The sequence below is a fragment of the Haliotis rufescens genome, unplaced genomic scaffold (assembly GCF_023055435.1).
Source record: "Haliotis rufescens isolate VD_foot unplaced genomic scaffold, xgHalRufe1.0.p SCAF_3, whole genome shotgun sequence".
Classification (NCBI taxonomy): domain Eukaryota; kingdom Metazoa; phylum Mollusca; class Gastropoda; order Lepetellida; family Haliotidae; genus Haliotis; species Haliotis rufescens.
The window spans coordinates 39,222,639-39,245,272 of NW_025964001.1; the positions used below are offsets into that span (position 1 = coordinate 39,222,639).

A 22,634-nucleotide genomic window follows, 5' to 3' on the forward strand; every position below is an offset into this window, starting at 1 on the left:
TGCGTATGAATACATAGATAGCCTACATATCGATTCATAGAAAATGCATGGCTGCCGACCGATCACCCCCCAATGGAACCCTAGGACTGGCTTCGGCAAATAACCACAAATAAGTGAATGTTGTTTTCCCCACCTATCCCCAGTATAATGCGTCGTCCTGTAAATAATCGAGCCTGGACCGTGAAAACAAGTCGACAACATGAGCAAAGCTCCATGCCGTCATTCGACTAGAGAGTGCGTACAACACAAGTGTTCCCGCTAAACAGAAGCATGTTAGAGAAGTTTAAGAGTTCATTGCAGAAGATGGATCTGAGCGAATCATTAGTCGGATATAAAAAATGTAAAAATGACCTCGATTAAACCCCGGGGTAAAGAGAGTCTGAAAGAAATATACGCTAATACATATACGTTAATCGAGGAAATACGGTATATCTGCTGGGTCTCATTTCCCAAAGACATGGAATAGCGCTACGATTGTCGATTGAACCCATATTTCAACATAGACTTAAAACAGCCGTATACTCTACGATCCATTTATGTAACAGGGCACATTCATCTTCCCGAGGCAAGGGCGTTAACTGACTGTAAAAGTCCGCCCTTGCCTCGGGAAGATGGGCACATTTGTCAGGGCCCCTTTACACACGGCAACCTCACCTCAACATGTGTCCTAAATTTAACTTAATGCTTAAAGTCAACTCTAGCTAAGGTACTTCGTGCAAGGGGTCCCTGGTCTGTCCGGTCAATTATTTACAGTTGTCGTGATAAATTGATAGACTGCTGCGTAAAAAAAGACATACATTCATCGTTAAAGATATTGCGTGAATTTTGTTCCTACGATTTTATAAATGATTTAAAAAAAACGAACATTTATTATAGTAATATTTGAACTGATGAGACTACAATGACTGTAACAATAAAGAAAGTGGACCCCATCAAGTTACATCAAGGCGAAGAACGGACTGGACACTCCCTCGTTACTCCATATGAAACGATGAAAAACGTGTATTTGTCATGTTTGTGACGGAGACACGAAGAAAGCAGAATTGCCTGCATGTGTCAGTGCCTTCATCGACAGCTTCAATCAAGTGATCGTCCGCCGGGGATTGGTTCTGATGGGCGATCAATCGATACCGGTAGACAGACTGTCTGTGTTTCCTCTACCTTCATCGATATCGCTGGGAGCCATTGGCACTCCCAGATTTGGACGCCGGCTTTCAGACCGGCTGGCAATCACTTTGTACAACTATCTAGAAACTCCATGATGTCATTGGGCGCCTTGTCTTCTCGTTAGTAACTCTACTGATTGATCTGTGAAAGATATTCTTCCTAGTACTGATACAATACGCATATACAATTGTTCAATCACTTTGGTGTTGGGATTCCCATGCAGAATAGATCCCTCAAAGACCCTTTCCTTATCTTAAGAGGCGGATAAACAGTGAATCAGGTGGCAACCAAGTGCGAAAAGAGCATTTGGGTGGGTGGGTGGTGAAATGGGGTGTATATTGTGCTAGCCCACTGAGGAACCACGCCGCAGTCTAACATGGACACCCCACTCCGTATACTGACTCCGAGCCTACCATCCTGTTTTAGTGGACCGAGTCGTCTAAGGCGTAATTCGCTGTGCAGAGTTGCGTCCCATGGGCACACCAGAAACCTATGATTGTGGGTTTCGAATCCCGGTTCGCCCCTATTATGTTTCTAGGTTTGTCAGCACCATGCCCGTGCTCGTGGGTTTCACCGAAGTGGTAAACGTATCAGACCTGCATCACTTCGGGCTTTTCTCCCACATTAAACTGACACGCCGCGATGTAACTGGAATACTGTTCCAAGCCGTGTTAAACCCAACTCACTCACTCGATCAATCTGGTTGTATCCCCAAAATGCACCCTCTTAATGCCGAGCGTCTGGCAGGGTAACGGCGCTTACAATCTTTCAACGTCTTTTGTATGACGCGTCCAAGGAATCAAACCACCGACCTTACGTTCACCACGCAGACGCTCTATCCACGTGACCACGGAGAAGGTCCTGTACAGCTTTTGGAAAAGGGGAATCGGGGGTGCTAGCACATAGCTCATGGGTCATCACACCCTCATCGCCCTTCTGATACGCGTATGACCACATGGCCCGTGAAGATCCGGGTAAATAATAGATCTTCAGTACCCCATGCTTGCCGTAGGAGGCGACCAACGGGATCGGGTTGTCAGGTACGCTGATCTTGTTGAGTGAGTGAGTGAGTGAGTGAGGTGAAAGAATGAGTGAGTGAGTGAGTATGGTTTAATGCCGCTTTTAGCAATATTCCGTCGCCCGACCGCCCCTGATCTTGTTGATGCATGTCATCGTATCCCAATTGCTGGGATAGATGCTTATGATGTCAATCACTGTAGTGTCTGGTCAAGACTCGATTATTTACAGACCACCGTCATATAGCTGGAATATTGCTCAGTGCGGCGTTAAACAACAAACAAATAAATATTATGCCTCTCTGGTTAAAATACAATCTTTTACACCGATTCGTATAGAATCGGGAGTAAAATATTTTATTTTAGTGAGAGTGTCGTCGTGCCCTGATGGCGTGGATCGTTGTTTTGGAGTGCAAAAATATTAACTCAATGTCCCACCAGCCATTCACACCTCTCCCGATAAGAATAAAATGTACATATAGGAGATAAATCGGGTATTTTTCAAACAATTCGTTGTATCCGTTTGTTCGCTATATCTACATGTGTTCGTTATATCCGTGTTCTACCGTATATCAGAATAGTTGAAACTTAACAACTGATATTAATTTCATGTGTATCATTTCCGCTCATAAGCAACCGCTGTGAAGATCCGGTCAGAATAGGTCTTCAGCAACCCATACTTGCCGTAAGAGGCGAATATGTCGTAAGTAGGTGGCTAACGGGATCGGGTTGTCAGGCTCGCTGACTTTGTTGATGCAAAGCATCGTATCCCAATTGCGCGAACGATGCTCATGATGTCAACCACTGGATTGTCTGGTCCAGACTCGATTATTTACAGACCGCCGTCATATAGCTGGAATATTGCTGAGTGCGGCGTTAAACAACAAACACACATGCACGCACGCACGCACGCGCGCACACGTTTAAAATCAAATGCCCCGTCCAAGAAATGGTTTGTTTCTTTCGGTTAACGCCGCATTCAGCAATGCCCCAGCTATATGACGGCGGTCTGTACGACAAGCATAGGTTCATGCAGACCATATTTTTCTTACCCAGGGTGGGATATACAAACATGATACGTAAAGACATGATTGGTCATTCATCTCAAATCATTTAGGGGCGGTCGGGTAGCCAAGTGGTTAAAGCGTTCGCTCGTCACGCCGAAGACCCGGGCTCGATTCCCGACATGGGTAAAATGTGTGAAGCCCATTTCTGGTGTCCCCCGCCGTGATATTGCTGGAATATTGCTAAAAGCTGCGTAAAACCATACTCACTCACTCACTCACTCACTCAAATCATTAAGCCTCAACTAAATACAGTTGAAAAAGACTCTTTAGCGTCGTTGTCCTTTCTTGGTAAACGGATCCGTCGACACAAGTCTTACAACCATGTGAATGATTTATATATTTAAAGAGCCATCTCATTTTCTCTATCTTCAGTTGCTGGCGATCTATAGCCTTTTTTATATTGTATCGTTAGGGATAGTGAAATCTTTTTATGGCTGTATACTAGTTTTAATTAATATTCTGTGATCTTCTAGTTATTTTACTGTCAGGTTTTTATTGTTTACACGTATGTATTATGTATAACCTTTGAAAGTCACGATATGGCTGAAATATTGCCGATGTGACTTAAAATCTTAACTCACTCAATTCTTCCGACCGAGTCAAAAGGTTCGGTTGCTCGTGTTGTATACGTGAAGGGGGGTAACTCTTGATGTGTCATTCACATATGTGATCGAAGCTCTTGTTTCAGCATTTACCAAAAAACGATATTTCGACTTAAATTGTCAAAAAGGCATTAAAGGGGGATTAGAAGTATACGCTTCTTCCTTACTGCTGTTAAATAACACAGATCCACCACTGCTTTCATTCATGTTTTGATAATTTTGTTTCGTATTGTTTAGAATTCTAGTGTCAATATCTTCCTTTAAAAAAAATTGAATTGATCATTGCAGCAGCTGTATAGCAATTCTAAGGCTATATCGACAATATAATACTGAACATATATACCCCCCACCCACCACCTTCTTTCGCTTTAGCTTTTGTTTTCATGGACCCCCCCCCCCCCCCCCCCACACACACACACACACAGAGACACACACACACAATATAATGAATGACCAGTAGCTTAACACATTAGGTTACAGATGACAACGTATTTATTCATTGACCAGAACGTTGCATTGGTGCGTGTTTTTCATCTTTTGTCAAACCCAAGTTTAGTTCAATCAACAAGAGTATCAGAATGATTTCCGACGAGAGTCACAAAATATGCCAGATGTTTTTAAAGGTCACGTTCAATTTTCGTGGTTAATGATAGAAAAGTACATATGAAAAACGAATGCCACATATCATTATGATTTCTTTTGCAATAATGTTGGCTAAAGTTGGTGTACGACCTAATTGTATAGAACCATAATTAAAAGTTAAATAAGTGTCAGTGTGAGCACGCTATGAATTATGATAACAGTATGGTTTTCCATATAGATCAAGTCGCTCTTAGATATTTTTATTATTTACATTGTTGTCTGACGTACATCAGTTGTTTCAAATGCATCATGCTTCAAATACCGATGACAGCCCGTGAAAATCGGTCAAGTGATGAACATGAATACTTGCTAACTTGTATATCGAGTAATAGCAACATATAGAACTTTTAGTGTTGTGGGGCAGCGTGGCCAGAATATATTACATAACGTGTTGTTTTGACAGCAAATTGCTAATCTCGCTTCCGGGTTTGGCTAAACAACACCGCGCATGCGTAGCAGAAGGTAGAGAAGATGGCGGACAAGACGTCTCGGAGTACATGGCCGGGTGTTAAACCCGTGCCTATGAAACTCTTCGCCACTTGGGAAATAGAAAAGACCTCACCCAATTGTATACCAAGGTATGTTTTTAAAATTTAACCCCTTTACCGATACCTAATGCAAAAGGTGAACGCTTACGCAGAAAATTATTGACAATACACAAAGTATTTTCTTGACTTTGCAGCTATTCACATGCATAGGTTTAATAAATTTGCAGTGGCCTGCTGGTAATATATCAATTACAATATGCCTATAAATACCAGACAAAACATGCCCGTAACGTGTCATATGAATTTGAAATAAATGCATCCAGCATGTTGCGTTTGTTGGGCGGAATGTCTAGCGTTAGAAGGCAGACGACATGCATTCATTCAATGTCAATGGGAACCAAATGAATCAGCTGTCACTCGATAGTAAGATAATTTAAGGTGTGTAAATGTACAGTTGCGACTTAACGTTCTTCAGTAAATCTATATCCTCATCGTTATGTATATTGTGTTGATTGTACTGGTTCATGCAGGAGTCATAATTTTGCAAGGCACGAAAACTATTACATAATGCGAGTGATAAGATTGGTCATTGACCATGTGACCCCCTGTTGCTCTGGTCTCCTTTATGTCAAAGCTTATAAGGTAGATTATCGTGGTATTCGATTTATTTTTTGTCCTGTTTAGTTAATTCAGAATATAGGCCTATTTTAATCCACCATATATGTTAAGTGTAAGATTGTAATTGACCAAATCTTTTTAAAGTTTGATAACTTTTTGTGGCTTTCTATTTGTAATTTATTTAGAAATAAATTTTCTACTGAGTTGCCATTTAGCTGATGGTAAAGGTGGTGCTGGTAGTCCTTAAGCAAATGTCACTGGTTCTTCCTGAATTGTACCAGTATTAGACAAGCTGATATAATTTCAAATCTTGTTGTTTGAGATATGTATCGAGATTTCAGGAAGAACTACATTATTATTTGATGTGACTGAAATGTTGGTAGTGGGAAATCAAATAGTTTTAGCTAGCTTTAATCATGAATATATGTCAAGGAAGACAAAAGACATTGTGATTTTATTTGCCTGACTACTGAAGTTCTATTTTTAGCATTGACCTATCAGTGTTTTCCCAGGCCTGTCAGACAGTCATGATGACTTAAACTGCCCTTAAATTATAGTGGCTGTTAAAGAAAAATGCTTCCAAAACAGTCAGACCTAAAACACCAAACAAATTTTATATAGGTCATTCTAAGAAACAAAGATCTGGCCTTGAATACATACATTTTATCTGTGTTTATTATCCTGTCTGAAAAAAAGTACTGTGGTTCCAATTACCTGGTTGACCATAATTTAGGATGTCAACCCTAAGTTGGCCTGAGTAATTATTTTATTGGTTCCTAACAAAGCAAGCCCGATTGGCGTACAACATGTATTCTCTCATGAAATGTGTGATATTTTGTGAAACAAACATTAATAAAGTGCACCTACCTTGCTTTCCTATCAAGAAATTTGGGATTCTGGGTTAGAATAGGTCCCCAGAAGCCTTTGCTTGTTGCATGCAGCATCTTAATGGATTGGGTTGTTTAGGATCAGTGACTTGGTTGATTGTGTCTTCCTACTAGGATTGCTACTGTGTGTGAAACCTGTTTCTGGTGTCTCTCCCCCCACCCCTTGGTATTCCTGGAATATTGGTATAAAGCAGCCTAAACCAATACTCACTCACACACTATCTCTCCAGAGTGGTAAATGTCTAAGATCTGTATCACTTTGGGCTTTCATCCAACATAAAGCTGACACTTATATATAACTGAATTACTTTTCAATACCACATTAACCAAACTCACTTAATCACTCATAGAAATGTTCATCTTCTCTTTTTCACAGAATAATCGTAGCATTATGACTGTTGTAAGAACTATGTTAGGGTAGTCCTGGTGCTGAGATTGCCTTGTGGAATGAGACCCAGGTATTTTATGTGTATTAGTTGAAATTAATAAGTATCCTTGAGGTTTTTGTCTAATGTATCTTAATCTAAGGAGGACTTCATAAATATTTAATGCCCAACAAGAATCTCTTGGCTTTCTTCCCAAATTTAAAAGAAAACAGTGATATTCAGTGACTTGTCACAAGGACTATTACTTCCGGAGTGGTCGCTAGAGGACAAGTTAAAAAAGCATCCAGCTGTCTTGCATTGAAATCGGAAGATGGCCAACACCAAAGTGCTCATTAGACAAGGAATTCTTCTACCCTACAGCATCTATTGTATAATGCATACCTGTGAGAACACAGACTTGGGCCTCTGCCTAGAATTTGACTTCACAGACCACTCAAAGGTGCAGCCACTTTATGGCATTCATCTCATGAATGTGTTCAGTCTGTGGTAGGTAATAAATACAGCTGAATCTGACACAATATAAAACCTTTTTGTTGAATTATTTGAATTTGATGATATCTTGTCTTGTATATTTTGTCGTAGATGGATCTGGAACCTATTTCGAATGTATAGTTTCTGTCATGCAAATACCATAAATATTGTAGCGTATCTCTGCTGGTAATGCACATTTCAACTCCGACACAGGATTAGAAACACACTGTTGGGAGGACATGCTTCCATATTTCCCCATCTTGAGTCAGAGAAAAAACTTCACCGAGCTAGGAAGACCAAAAGCATGATGTTATTGATTTGGGAATCATTGAATGTGAATAAAAACGTAAGTGGTGCAGGTGTCATGCTGTCTGCCATGTTTGTCGGTGTGTAAATGTAGGCATCAGCTACGCTCACGGGATCAATAGCAGCATGTTCAGTGTAGCAGGGGAATACATGCTTGCAAAGGTGATAGGGAGATTAATGATACGGGTGTCAAATGTAGTCCTTCTGTCAGCGATGTTGATGTTGAATGGAGACTGTAGATTAGTAGTACGGATTTTGTGTATCTGATTCGATTTTTTGGTGGGTGCATTAATAATAAGTATCATCATATATCTCAGTTGCTGGATGGAGTGTCATGTCTGTAGGTGTTAGGAGAACTCATTATAGTTTGATGTATTGCAAAGGCCAGGGTGTCTTTGTCTGGGTGTACAGATTTTATCGTAGAAAATGGTTGATTTGGAATGTTTACATGAAATAAATGAAATATTGTCAGTTTGATGTCACTTATTTATATACACATGTTGTTCGCAGATTAAGTTTGTGATTGTTTCTTTGTTCATTTGGCCAACGCTTGCCTTTTACTATTATTTTTCACATTATTTTTCATGTGGAATGCATATAAAAATTTGAAATGGAAAAATCAGCAAACTTGGCAAAAGTAGTGTTTCATGAAGTTTTCAGATTTACGGTTTTGGGAAACCAGAATGTTTCAACTGCACTGCTGCCATTATATAAACAGACCATTATTCTTACAGCCTATCTATTTACCAACTGAAATGAGGATTGGGTGGATACTGTGACCAAATTGATTACAGGTCATCATACCCCAGCAGTGTTTAAAATTAAGCATGGGAGTCTAGGAATCATTGTCATTACCAAAATGTACAAGACTACATATTTTGGGGGGTCCCTAGATTTGAATAATACAGGAAAATATCTTAAGGACTCATTCTACTCTTCGATCCCTGACAATGTCCATGGTCAGTGGATAGAGCAATCCCCAGCCTCGTTACACCAACAGTTGTTAAAAGATGGTACTTATTGTTTCTCTGCTTGGTGTTTGTTATTAAGGGGATGACACAAAGGCTGGTCAACACTACTGTGTCTGAGTCTGTGGCATGGTGTCTTAGTGGGCTTGTACTATAAAACCGTCATAAGTCCGAACTAGTATGCATGCCACTATATAAGTGACAGAATCTCGAATATGATGTTAAACCCCATTTTACCTCACGACTTGTCCCTCTGCTTTGATGTGGAATATTGCCCAAATGACACAGAATATGTGCGAAATTAAGCATTAAAGCAAGCAGTCCTTATCACACCAATGTCAAAAGTTATAGATTTAGGTTGGTTGGTTTGTTGTTTTACGCCGCACTCAGCAATATTCCAGCTGTATGATGGCGGACTGTAAATAATCGAGTCTGGACCAGACAATACAGTGATAGATAACATAAGCATCGACCCACGCAATTTGGATCGATGACATGCATCAACCAAGTCAGCGAGCCTGACCACCCGATCCCATTAGTTGCCTTTTACGACAAGCATAGTCACCTTTTACGGCAAACATGGGTTGCTGAAGACCTATTCTACCCCGGATCTTCACGGGTGTGCAAGGCTTTGGTGTGGGACTTGACAGTACATGTGATTCCAGAAAAAAACACTCCTGGTCTGAAACTAAAGGTACATCCTGGGAAAGCAAAGTTTTAAAAGTGTCTATAGATTTAGGGGATCCCTGGATTCAAATAATGCAGAAGAGTAACCCTCAGTGGCCCAGACCCTTTAATTTATTACCACATACACTGTGTTGTTATGTCGTGGTGTTTATTCAGGCAAATGTGATATTGTCACCTGTCTGTCGTGTGTGCTAATCACAGGTTGATATTACCTGTCAGGTGTAGATGCAGTTTAATAAACATATCATTGATTGTCTTTCCTTACTGTGTACTAATGCCAAGACTAAAGATATCATCAAACTCTGTCTTGTGGCAAGTGATGATTGTTCGGATATGGAAGTAACACTCAGCTAACCTGATTATCAGATAGGGGTCAGTGACAAGGGTTTGGTGATAACACAAGATCAGCTGTTGTTCTCCACACATATGTAATGATACCTGTATTTCATGATCAAATCAGTGTTACAGTTTTGTTGCATCACTACACTCAGCAGTATTCCAGTTGTGTGATTCCAGCCAGGGGAGAGGTGGCACGGGTGTCCCAGTCGTCTAAGGTGCTGCGATTCGCTGTGCAGAGTTGCCTCCCTTGGGCACACCAGAAACCTATGATTGTGGGTTCGAATCCCGGTTCGCCCCGATTATGTTTCTAGGTTTGTCAGCACCATACCCATGCTCATTGTATCACTGAAGTGGTAAGCGTTTGAGACCTGCATCACTTCGGGTTTTCCTCCCACATTAAGCTGGCACGCCATGATATAACTAGAATAATGTTAAAAGCAGTGTTAAACCCAACTCACTCACTCATGGGTTTCACCAAAGTGGTAAACACCGAAGTCCTGCATCACTTCCGGCTTTCCTCCCACATTAAGCTGACATTTCATGGTATAACTGGAATACTGTTCAAAGTGATGTTGAACCCAACTCACTCGCTCACTCATGGTATTTATGAAAAAAGAGCTCATTGTAAACTTTGTGGAATCCAACTCCAAAGTGACAAGGAAAACTGCTGACATGATTCATATCTAAGTATATTAATCAGACTACAGCTTCTAAATTGAATACAGGAAACAGTAAAATCCTTGTGGCACATCTTAAAGGCACATTGTGTACAGCTTGCTTGAAAGGATGGTACACAATTATCATGATGTTAACATTTTATCGTAGCTTAGTCACATGACATCTAACCATCTTTGGTGCAGTATTACCCTCATTTCTGTGAATGAGTAGGTTTCCCACTTCCTGCTCGCCTCACCTACCTGTGCTGCTGGAGATCCACTGCAGGGCGATGCCAGTATTGTTGCTGTATGGAGATATCAGTCCAACCAGCTGCTGCCAATCCTGTACATTCCATGTTGTCTCGTGTAATACTCGTCTTTTGATACTTTTAGAACAATCTTGAAATCGCAATGTGAAGTGAGAGTTTTGGTAAAAGTCTTCATCCACGGGATTGTGGCTATGTATTAACACTCAATCTTAGAAAATGACAGTATATTTTGGATTCTGGGTTAGCATTGTTCTCCAGTAACCTGTGCTGGTTGCTAGACCGACTTAATGGATTTGATGGTCAGGCTTAGTGACTTCGTTGATTGCTGGTCATCGTACCCGGATGCTATGGCTTTGTGCTCACAATATCAATCACTTGATTGTCTTGTCCTGACTCGATTATTTACAGGCCTCTATCATATTGCGAGAATATTGCTGGTCGTGGTGTTAAACAACAAAGAAACATAACTTAGAACATGACAGGAACTCACTGTGAACTGGTTGTGTTGCAATGAAAGCAAGTATGTTTGTATTGTAAAACACTGATGTTCAGATTTTAAGGAAACAAAGGTCATCATGGTCATGGGGTCAACATTTTAGACATATTACTTGTTCAATGTTATACAGTTTATGAGTCTCATGTTATGTAAAGTGTATATTTAAACAGAATGACATATCTGATAATCAGACACTATCAAAAGTGTTTTTCTTTTCTTTTTAAATATGTAGCATGTCATGTTGTATACTTATTAGGTGTAGGTTACATACCTATTACAGCAGACAGCAAATTTAAGTTGGCTACAGGTGTACAACAATGTTTACAAATGGTGAAACAGGCAGGCTACCCATCAAAAGTTGAGTGGTATGTTGCAAATAAACTTAGGAAGGTCAAATTAGAAATTAACTTTAATTTGAGTATTTATATATTTAAACTTTGTTTTAGATGAACATGATTGAGTGTTGGTCAATTTACTATGTTAACTGGACAAAATAAATGCAAACTCAGTTAATTTCCTCTCATCTATTCTGTGGGTCAGGTGTGTTTGACTGGTGAAAATTTGTGTATTCATAAACAAACATGAAAACAATACCCATTCATGTTTTTGTGTTTGTAATGTGCTGGTGTATGAATGTATTATGCACCTGTCTTTTCATTTGTACATCATACATAATATCACGTTGCATGGTTACCGAGCAGCCTCTGTCTGTGTTCGTGTTCTAATTCCAGACATAATCTATCAAGCTCCAACTATGTACTTCAATTTTCAAAAGTCTCTAGGTTCCCAATCCTGTTCCTATTCCACACCAAAGTTATGGAACTCTTTACCATTTGTTTACCACAGCATGTCAGGCTTTCTTCTTCTCTCCAAGACTCCAGATCCGGGGTAGAATAGGACTTCAGCAACCCATGCTTGCTGTAAAAGGCGGCTATGCTTGTCGTAAGAGGCGACTAACGGGATCGGGTGGTCAGGCTCGCTGACTTGGTTGACACATGTAATCCGTATCCCAATTGCGTGGATCAATGCTCATGATGTCAATCACTGGATTGTCTGGTCCATCCTCGATTATTTACAGATCTGTAATATTGCTGACTGTGGTGGTAAACAACAAACACACACACACACACACACACACACACACACACACACACACACACACACACACACACACAAACATCCAAGCCTCCAAATGAGGAAAGTGTATTGCACAACTCCTATGTTGCTCAATGAGCAGCTACTGAATAAATGGTTCCGGGGTAGAATGGGTCTTCAGCAACCCATGCTTGCCGTAAAAGGTGACTATGCTTGTCGTAAAAAGCGATCGGGTGGTCAGGCTCGCTGACTTGGTTGATACATGTCATCGATCCCAATTGCGTGGATCGATGTTCATGCTGGCAATCACTGGATTGTCTGGTCCAGATTCGATTATTTTCAGACCGCCGTCATATAGCTGGAATATTGCTGAGTGCAGCGTTAAACAACAAACAAACAAACAAACCGAGTAAATGGATGTCAAAGTGTGACAAGTGGATTATTATTATAGTTATTATTATAATTTGTTTTATTATCATCATCATTGTCAGTTAGGCATGACATCAAATAGAGCGGAAATCGAAGTGACTTTTTAATGATTTCATCTCAGAGGTGTGGAAATCAACAAAATGATCACTTGCCTTGGGCATGTTAGGGCAAGCAATCCGTCAAAATCTACTTGTCTGGATCTGGAGTTGAAGGCTACAGGTCTGGAATATTATATGCACAGAATTATCTAGGTTGTTTATTCCATTTCATGGCCATCTGTGTAACAACTGAGTGAGCACTGGTTTGTTTCTGTTCTCGAATCTGTTCTAAAATTTCACACCCTGATCATGTTGAATATCAAGTTACAAAAAGTACTACTATGCACAGGAATATTAATTTATTTAATCATGACTAAAACTCACTTCTATTAAGATGAATGAGTGAATTACAACGTTGATTTTTTTATATGATTCCAGTGAATATTGAACTTGTCCACAGGACCACTAATATTCTTAAATCTACTTGTCTACAGTGTTAATAAATTGGGTCAGCCATTTATACTCCTGATTTATCATTGATATGGATTCCCATGACAGAGAACACATCTTCCCACTCTCCCGGGCCATGACAACTGGACCCGTCCACAAACTGACCTTAGCGCTAAGACTATGTCCTATGATATCACCATGATAACCCAAGTTACCACAGCCTTGGAACTAAAATCTCTTTGTGGAATGTGCCTTTGTATCCAACTGATAGTAATACTGTTCATATTATGATGCAGTTATGTCAATTATGATTACAATGGAGCTTCAGAAACTGATCTCAGATCATGCTGATGACAATGTTACCTATTTGATTGTTTCTTATTTAACATCCTACTCAGCAATATTCCAACTATATGATTGCAACATATAATCAAGTCTGAACCAAATGTACTGGTGGTTGATAGTATGAGCAACGTTCCATGTTTGTAGGTGTACGATGACGCACAATAAGCCAAGTCACCGGGCCTGTTTGCCTCATCTCGGACTATAGGCATAGGTTACTGAGGACCTGTTCTAACCCAGAATGAATCCCCCAAGGGGTGCCTGCCTAATGATTTTGCCACTGTTGTCGATGCATGTCATCGATCCCAAATGCGTGGATTGATGCTCATGATGTCAATCACTGGATTGTCTGGTCCAGACTCGATTATTTACAGAGCGCCGTGGTATAGCTGGAATATTGCTGAGTGTGGCGTTAAACAAACAAACCAAGCAACCTCTGTTGTCATATAGATTTAATTTAGGTCACAACCTTTCCTGTTAATACAATACAATATATACAATTATTTGAGAAGGAAGAAAACCTGAGCATTTGTAAATGTTGCTGTCCTGTCAACATGTTTAATGATCTGCAATTGTTTGAGAAGGAAGGAAATCCAAGCATGTGTAAATTCTAAATGTTGAGTATGGAGTTACCATGGTTACTGGATCTGACATGCCAAATAATCAGATAATTGTCCTGTGAAAATTGATAATGATTTTGAAGTTAATGAAATAAGAGTTCTGGATGAGTGAAATGAGGCCTCAGTTATTTGTATTATAAAATATAACTGTGTTGTTCCCTTCCCAAAAGGCTGTGACATTATCCATTTTTTGTGTTGCATCAAAACTGCATCTTTGGACAAATATGCTAATTTTGTGTTAATACTTTCACAATCACCAAATGACATAACTCTGTGATTGCTGCAAAAGCACATACCTTCTTCGCGTCTCTAGATATATTTGAGTTAGTCAGCATTAATTATCTGTCGATTTATCAATTTCATATTACTATGGTATAGGTATTTGCTTTGTTTACCGCTGGATTGAATGTACTGTTATGGAACATACGTTGAGAGAATCGTCAACAGGGAATACTGGTGTTAATTACGAACATGCCTTGCAGGGGATTATGTCACGTTTTTCTCAGCTTGTATGAAACTCATCACTCAGCATTACACATACCGAAACAATATAGCCAAATACCTTGTCATCAAAAAGTAACTAACATGAATGGATTATATGAGATTTCCACTAAGCACAGCTCATTTTGGGCGAGAGGTTTCATTAAGATACCGTATTCGACGTAATAAGCGCCCAGGGAGCTCTCAAAATTAGAAATATAGGGCTATATTATTGGTGATATTTTGGTGAAAAAAACAGTTGAAAGATAAATTTCGTGATTCGCTGACAGCCTGAAATGTTTATATATACGACAGATATATTTTTCCAGAATTTAATTGCCCATAATTGAGGATGCATATTACACACAAGTGCATATTATACAAGAATAAATAGGTCTTGTGTACATTGATCAATCGGTAGTGGTGCTAATTGGGATTGTTCACTAGCCAATATATTAGCAAATATCACCGTGGGCGCTTATTACGCCGAATACGGTAATTAGATTTTGGTAGAAAACAACTAGTCTGTCTAAATTTTCACTAGTCTCGGACTAACAGACATGTGGCCATGGCCGTGCTTCACAAAGCGATCGCAGCACTAAGGTGATCGTAACTCTCATACTTTTACGTACTTTCGACTGTCGTAGCGCTACCTTTGTTTTGTGGAGCAGAGCCCGGGTCTGCTTAGTTAAGTTACTGTCATACTTTCAAAGTACCATGAGAATAGTGAAGATCCGGGTAGAGAATAGGTCTTCAGGAACTCATGCTTGCCATAAGAGGAGACTGTACTTGTCGTAAGAAGCAACTAACAGGATAGGGTGGTCAGGCTAGCCGACTTGGTTGATTCATGTCATCATATCCCAATTGCGTAGATCAAAGCTCATGATGTCAATCACTGGAATGTCTGGTCCAGACATTATTTACAGACTGCCGTCAAATGGCTGGAATATTGCTGAGTGCGGCATTGAACAACAAGCAAACAAACAGAGTACCAGGAAGACATTTCTGTAGTATTTCTCCAGTATTGAATTTGAATCTTATGTCCTCTGGTTTGATTACTTAATTGTTATAGTGGGTAACGTGTCAACATGGTCATGGCTTTGATGGTTTTGGCGACTAATGGACCAGAGATTGAGGAAATCCATTATCAAAGAGGACACAAATTGTAGCAAGTTGCAACTTCATTTTCCTGACCAACACCTCGCAGCAGTCAGTTGTTATGGTATAGGAGCTGCTCGAATACCTCGCTAATTTGGAAAGCTGTTTCAACTGAATTACATATTTCAATTACGGTGATAAAATGCTCAGTTGGCATATAATGGAAACAAGAAATGGATGGAAGGGCAGTGTAACAAATTGATGCGTCAATAGCATGAGCTTTAATTTTCTTAATGCATGGAAAGTCGTATGAGGACAACGATGAACGGAAATTAGTTTTTTCTATTGGCTGGAAGTTCCCGCTGTGAAAGAATATTAGTAAAAAAGGTTTTTGTCTGATTTGTTGTGTAAGAGCGCCATGTGGTAACTGCAGATGAAGTTTTGGTTGCCAGATTAAGATTGTCTTAAATGTGACTGATATGGTTGCAGCCATGCTGGTATGTACACAATGTAGAAGCCCATTTGTAATATTAGTGCCAGTGTAGCAGTAGACCAATTGTCGGGGGTAATTTGATGTATAATAGGGATAATAGATTTGAAACAGACTCTGTTATTATTATTATCTGTGAAGCCAGGAGTTTTCAGCTTCATTTTGTTAGATGTGAGAAATGTTTAGATCCATGTCTCAATCCTGCCACTACAGTTCCAAATGCCACTAAAGTATCCTGTCCTACTCTAATGTTTGAATTTGAGGATAAGTCAAGGGGTGCATGTCAGAATCATCATTTGTATGATAGATTTAGAGGATTTTCAGAATCCAACTTCACCCCACCCTCCCCACCTACATCCACAACTTAAATTCTAACACTGCTATTCACATCTTATGTCATCTAATCCCTGCGATGAAGTCAGAGACTGCATATAGTGAGGTGATAATCTTGCTATAGCTCTGTTCAAGGTCGACCTGCAGTGGTGGTTTTCTTCTTGATGTCATCTGTCAACATTTGCCATGTTTGGTGGCCGAGGTTTACCTTCCATCTCCAAGCAAATGCTATGTGTTGGTGGTGATGCATTGGCATCATGGGATGAACAGCCTGTCAATAACACAAGGTTTCTAGAAGATTATGCAGTGCTCGATGCATGTGAAAGAGTATATTGGGAGATCCGGTGGCCACAATTGCTGTTGTTATATTTGCACGTATAGCTGTAATACTTCAAGTAATAGCCATGATTGTGATGATGGCATGAAACTCATCACTCACATCAAGTTGTGTGAGCATTAGGTTTCCAGCTCCGATTAGATTTTTGCTGAACCATAGTTTTAATAATGAAAATACTTTTATTGAAATAAATAAATTGCAAGTGATACCAACCAATTATTTTTTTTCATTTATATTTGCATAAACCGAAATGTCCATGGCCACTTTAGAACAGCTGTTTCCTGGTTGCCTGTTAATAGAATGGGCAGGGCTTGTGTTGCATTTTTGCACAGAACAATATCACCGATTTCATACTTTTCTCTAGAGTTTTTGTGTGTCAATAATTTAAAAAAGCAGTCTGTGAAGTTATTATCATTGACATATTTATTTATATGAATTGGTAATGGAAACCCCCAGTGTATCCAATGTTGAGTCTTACACTATATATTATATACCAATAGCAGGGGATATGAGTATTTCATGCTTGTTAAGATAAATGCTGAGAAAGGGTTTTTCACCTGTTAAATTTGAAATGGTACATGGAAAAAATAGTATAGTTTACCCTTATTTTAGAACCTGTGTTTAATTACTGTGAACATAGATTTTGGAAAATGATTGGCACTTTTAAGGCTTGGATAGCCAATACCTGGTTCAGTTAAACAATTGGGCATAAAATATTGTTTTTGCAACTTGGACTTGTTGGACAAGAACTTAGGTATAATAAATCTGTGGCCAAAGGACTACTGTGTGTTTTCATCATTTCATTTTTCAACATCTAAACGCAGGCTACTGAATAACTTAGCCATTGATCCAAATAATGAAAACAAGATGGCCCTGACTCAGACTACCTTGCTTACTGCATATGTTACAGATTTCATACTTGACACACATTATGTATTCCCGTGGGAATAATGTTTGAATGTAATAGTTTTGAATATGCAATAGGTGTTTCAGACGTTTCTTTCATATCTTGAACAGTTTGTATTTGTTTGTAACACAATGCAACGGGTCTGAAATAATCTCTAGCATAGTAAGGTCTGTCATAGCAAGTGGCTTTATTACTCAAGGTCATTGAGAGTCATTGACTGATTTTCAGATTAAGAGGTTTCTTTAAATAACAGCCACTTGGATTTTTATCAAGGGACCAATCCAGACTGATAAATAGATGTTTCATGAAAGATGATTAGCAGTATTTCTTCATGTCCACTATCTCATTAAAATCAGTTTGTTCTTGCTACCGCAAAACAAAGATCTGATGGCATCCCATTATGGGTCACGTCAGAACGACCTTTCTTCAGACGAATCAGATCGTCACTTACCAGATCAGGAAAGTGACAATCAGAATGTGGTTTCTGATAATGCAACCTCGAATAGGTTGACACAGGGTATTCTGGGTTTTACCACTGATTACGTCAAAATCATCATCTATCTCTCGCTTCAGTGTGTTAAGCATTGGAAAGAAAGAAACTTTGCATAGCCCGTGGGGAAGTTACAATCAGAATGTGTTTTCTAATGATACAACATCGAATAGGTTGACACAAGGTATTCCGAACGACAATTACGTGTTTTACCTCTGATTCCGTCAAAATCATCCTCCATCTCTCACTTCAGTGTGTTAAGCATTGGAAAGAAAGAAACTTTGCATAGCCCGTGAGAAATCCTGCCTACAATCTAGGCCATCTACAAGACATTCCAGAATGTTCGTTTGTTCACTTTTCAAATTTTTACTTGACGACTTTGTCAAGATAATTTTCAAAGCATAGTCCAGAATGGAAGTAGCCAGTTTGAAACAAGTGTCATATAGCTCGAGAATGCTGCTTGCAATTGGCTAATATTGACTTCTTAGTCATTTTATTCATCAGCCACAGTTTGTGAAAGGTTGTTCTCTGACGTGACCTGTTGTGGGATGTCCTCAGTGAGAACTAAAATGTGATTTTGATAGGGCTTTGTATTGCCCCAAATTTTGTATTGTGATACATTCCTCTGTACTGCAATTCGTACTGCAATATATTGTGAAAGAAAACTTCTGTCCACTGATTTATATTCTTTTACTTCCAAATTTAATCCCAGTATCCACTGTACAATCATACAATGTTAAGCTTATTTCAAGATTTTGTGTTGAATAGGTCTTCAGCAACCCATGCTTGCCGTAAAAGGCGACAATGCTTGTTGTAAAAGGCGACTAACGGGATCAGGTGGTCAGGCTCGCTGACTTGGTTGATGCATGTCATCGATCCCAATTGTGTGGCTCGGTGCTCATGATATTAATCACTGGATTGTCTGGTCCAGACTTGATTATTTACAGACAGACGTCATATAGCTGGAATATTGCTGAGTGCTGCGTTAAACAACAAACCAACCAAAAATCACGTCCTTGTACATATTAGGAATAATTGTCTCAGCAAAGGATGTCCTGGATGGTAATTTATACCATGGGTCAAGACATTGAATAAGGTCTCGAAATTCAGTCCACAACACTGTACGGTCGCAGTCCTTTGATTATAAATCTGGCTACATTTTCATTTAGCAGCTGGGCTTGGTGTGAGTTATATGGGTATATTTTGCTGCTTGTACAAACGTGAGATATTGTGGGCTGTGACGATGCATGAATAAAGGTAGGACAAGACACTGTTGTTTTGTCTGCAGTCTTCTGGCTCCTGTCCACGGAAGTTGAAAGCATTGCTGGATGTTGACAAATTACATGTTCCTTGCGCGCATATTACACTGACATTACAGCGCCGACAGATAGAGATGTTTTCTTCAATCCTTTCATTAGATTTCAGCTTTTTTATGCTGAAATGTTGCCAAACATTGGCCTCAGCCCGGTTTTAATGACAACTTTGAAATCTGCTTGTTCCCTGTCCGCCATTTCTAAACAAATCAAGGGAGGTAACAACGTAAGCTTGTAACTATTATGGTTTATCAAGAAGCTGTTCACGCAGTTTAGTCACAATGGCATTGTAGGCAAGAAGATTGACAATATCAGTAGTTTTATGGGAGTTAAATTTGAAAAACAAAACCATTGTCAATATACCGGTACATCACAAACATATCACAATACATAATTTACCTCAATTTTGTATTAAGGTTTATGGGTATACTGGTATTACCTTGCAGCCCTAGATTTTAATGAGATTGTTCATGATTAAAACATAGGATTCCTGCTTCATTAGAGATTTGCTGGAAATCGAAAATATTGGTCATTCTAGTAATCACAGCTAATAGTATATATTACATGCTATATATCAACACAGAAGTCTTATATAAAGGATGGCATAAAAAATCCGGCAAGTGCATTCATTGTCACAGATTGATATGTTGTTGATACATATTGCTCACACACACCGTAATCAAATCCCCATTGTTACCATAGTAACAAGTATGTTTTTCTCCCTGTGTGACCATGGCAACAATGGCATGTTATGGTTAACAAACCTTGACATGATTGTGAACTAGGATTACAAAGTCTGACCAATTTCCTCTTCTTCAGATTTTCTTGGTGAATGTATCAAGAGGCAGAAAGTGAAATAGATACAATAAAAAAAGTTTACAGTGTTTTCATTATATTTTTCTTTTGGTAACCATGGTAACATTTTGGACAGTTTTGGACACTTTTGAAGTGTTTAGTATTCGGTCTAGACAGTATTTAGATAAGTTTGGTGTAAAATCAACCCAGTTTTTTGTGTAGTTTTACCACAGTCTTTAGTGCTACCTCTCTACAATGGTTCGTGTTGAATTTCCAGTGTTTAGTGCTGACTTACCACAGTGATCAGTTCAGACTTACCACAGTGTTTAGTGTTGACTTTCCAGTGTCTGGTGTTCATTTACCAGTGTTTAGGGTTGAATTACCACAATGTTTACTTACCACATTGTTTAGCGCTGACTTACCAGTGTTTAGTGCAGACTTACCACAGTGCTTAGTGCTGACTTACCAGAGTTTAGTGCAGATTTACCACAGTGCTTAGTGCTGACTTACCAGAGTTTAGTGCAGACTTACCACAGTGTTTAGTGCTGACTTGCCACAGTGTTTAATGCTGACTTACCACAGAATTTGGTTTTAATTTTCCAAAATGTTTAGTGTTTACTTACCTCAGTGTTTAGTGTTGATGTACCATGCCTGTCAGTAAATCAAGAAATAAATAGTCTTGCCCAATTAATGTGTAGAATTACCTAAGGTCTGTTACTTCTAATGACTTAGATAAGAGTGGTTTCTTGTGACATGTAAGTTTCGAATATATATCTATGGCTTAAGTCATGTAATAAATATAGCCTTGCTTACATGCGCCATATACTATTTGGCTATTTTCATGGGAACAGTTGTTGAGGAAGTTCCAACGACTTGGATAAGTCTTGACATGTATATTGTTATCTCTTAGTTTTAGGGTCAGTATTTCAGCTGGAAAAATTGGAATAATACTTCTATTTTGAAATATTAAAAGGAAAAGCAGCTTTTCCATTCTCTAGATAGATAGATTGTGCATTTGTGATGATAATATGATCATGTTCGACTTTTGACATTACAGTGACATTATGTGGGTGGGCATGTATCTGCCCCCGCCATGCCAACCTGGCCCTATGCGAAGTTTGGTATTTTGCCTGTGTATGTCGTTGTGTATATTTTGTTGCAATGAAAACGTATGCATAAATGGCAAGTGTGTTCATGATGCATATCCAAAGTGTATTTTGAAAAAAAATAAGATCCAATCAGCATTGTAGCATGGTAAATTATAGATTGGGGAGCTCAATAGAGCAATGGAGAAAAGTCTGTGAGAAAACCTTAATTTGAATCAATTTTATTTGTTCAGGTAGGTACAGATATCTACCAGGGACAACTACTGATTTTGTGGGTGGCAACACTTACAGAGAAGCTGCACAACCTGTTCTGCTTATCATGTCAGCCTGACATTAAGTGACATTATCAAACTTGAATTCCTGTTATACCTTGATGCTAAAAGATCAACTAACTGCCTACTGGTTGACCCCTATCTTGAAATCCTTATAAGTGATAACTGGAATTGGAATTTTTTTTCAAATGGGTATGTGTCATGGTTATAACCTTGTGAGGATGTAAAGTCAGGATAGATACTTGGTTGCCCTGCTTTCTAAGCTGACTAATGGAGAAATGGAGATTGGGTGGTTGCTATGTGTAACCTGGACAGAGGTATATACATGATATATGGCCACTAGTCTGTTAGTCAGAGACTAGTAAAATCCAGAGGGACTGGTTGTTTGTTGCCACAATCTAGATATTATGCATAAAACACTAGTCTGAAATGAGCTCCGTACTAGTTGAATAAGACATATGGTGTCTTCCCCTGTTGGCTGAGTTTGTGTTTCATTCCCAGGATGATAGTTGATCATGCTTTCATCCTCTAGTTGTGATATAAACAGGTTATCATTACGAAGCTGTGGTATTGCTTTCTGCTGCATGAAACAAGATGCACTTACTTGTGTCGTATCCCAATTGTGTAGATCAATGCTCATGATGTCAATCACTGGACTGTCTGGCTCAGACTTAATTATTCACCAAACCTCTGTCATATATCTGGAATATTGGAGAGCGCGGCATTAAACAAAAAACCCATATAAAATGTACTCATGTATGTCAGTGTTATGGAGACTGTTAATCAGTAGTGCAGAAGATAATCAATCCTACTTCATCTTGTATTCAAGGGCGAGAAACCCATACATCATGTACATACATCTGTGTACTTCTTAATGGTGCTGGAAGTTGATGAAACTAGTGTCTGGTAGCTTGCTCATCTGTCATACAGGCCGTTGTAGCCGACTAGCCTATATCATTTGCAGCACATGAATC

At 39.2% G+C, this 22,634-nt stretch overlaps 1 protein-coding gene across 3 annotated transcripts in view; it reads left to right on the forward strand.

The window, feature by feature from the left end:
• Positions 1 to 4,964: 4,964 nt before the first annotated feature.
• The window catches only part of LOC124118309 (phosphofurin acidic cluster sorting protein 2-like), a 141,730-nt gene continuing 124,060 nt past the window's right edge, over positions 4,965 to 22,634 (forward strand). For all 3 annotated transcript variants that reach the window (XM_046480428.2, XM_046480433.2, XM_046480434.2), the window contains exon 1: positions 4,965 to 5,072. In XM_046480428.2, coding sequence (XP_046336384.2) covers positions 4,966 to 5,072 — 107 coding nt within the window. In that variant the 5' untranslated portion in view covers position 4,965. The remainder of the gene's footprint in view (positions 5,073 to 22,634) is intronic.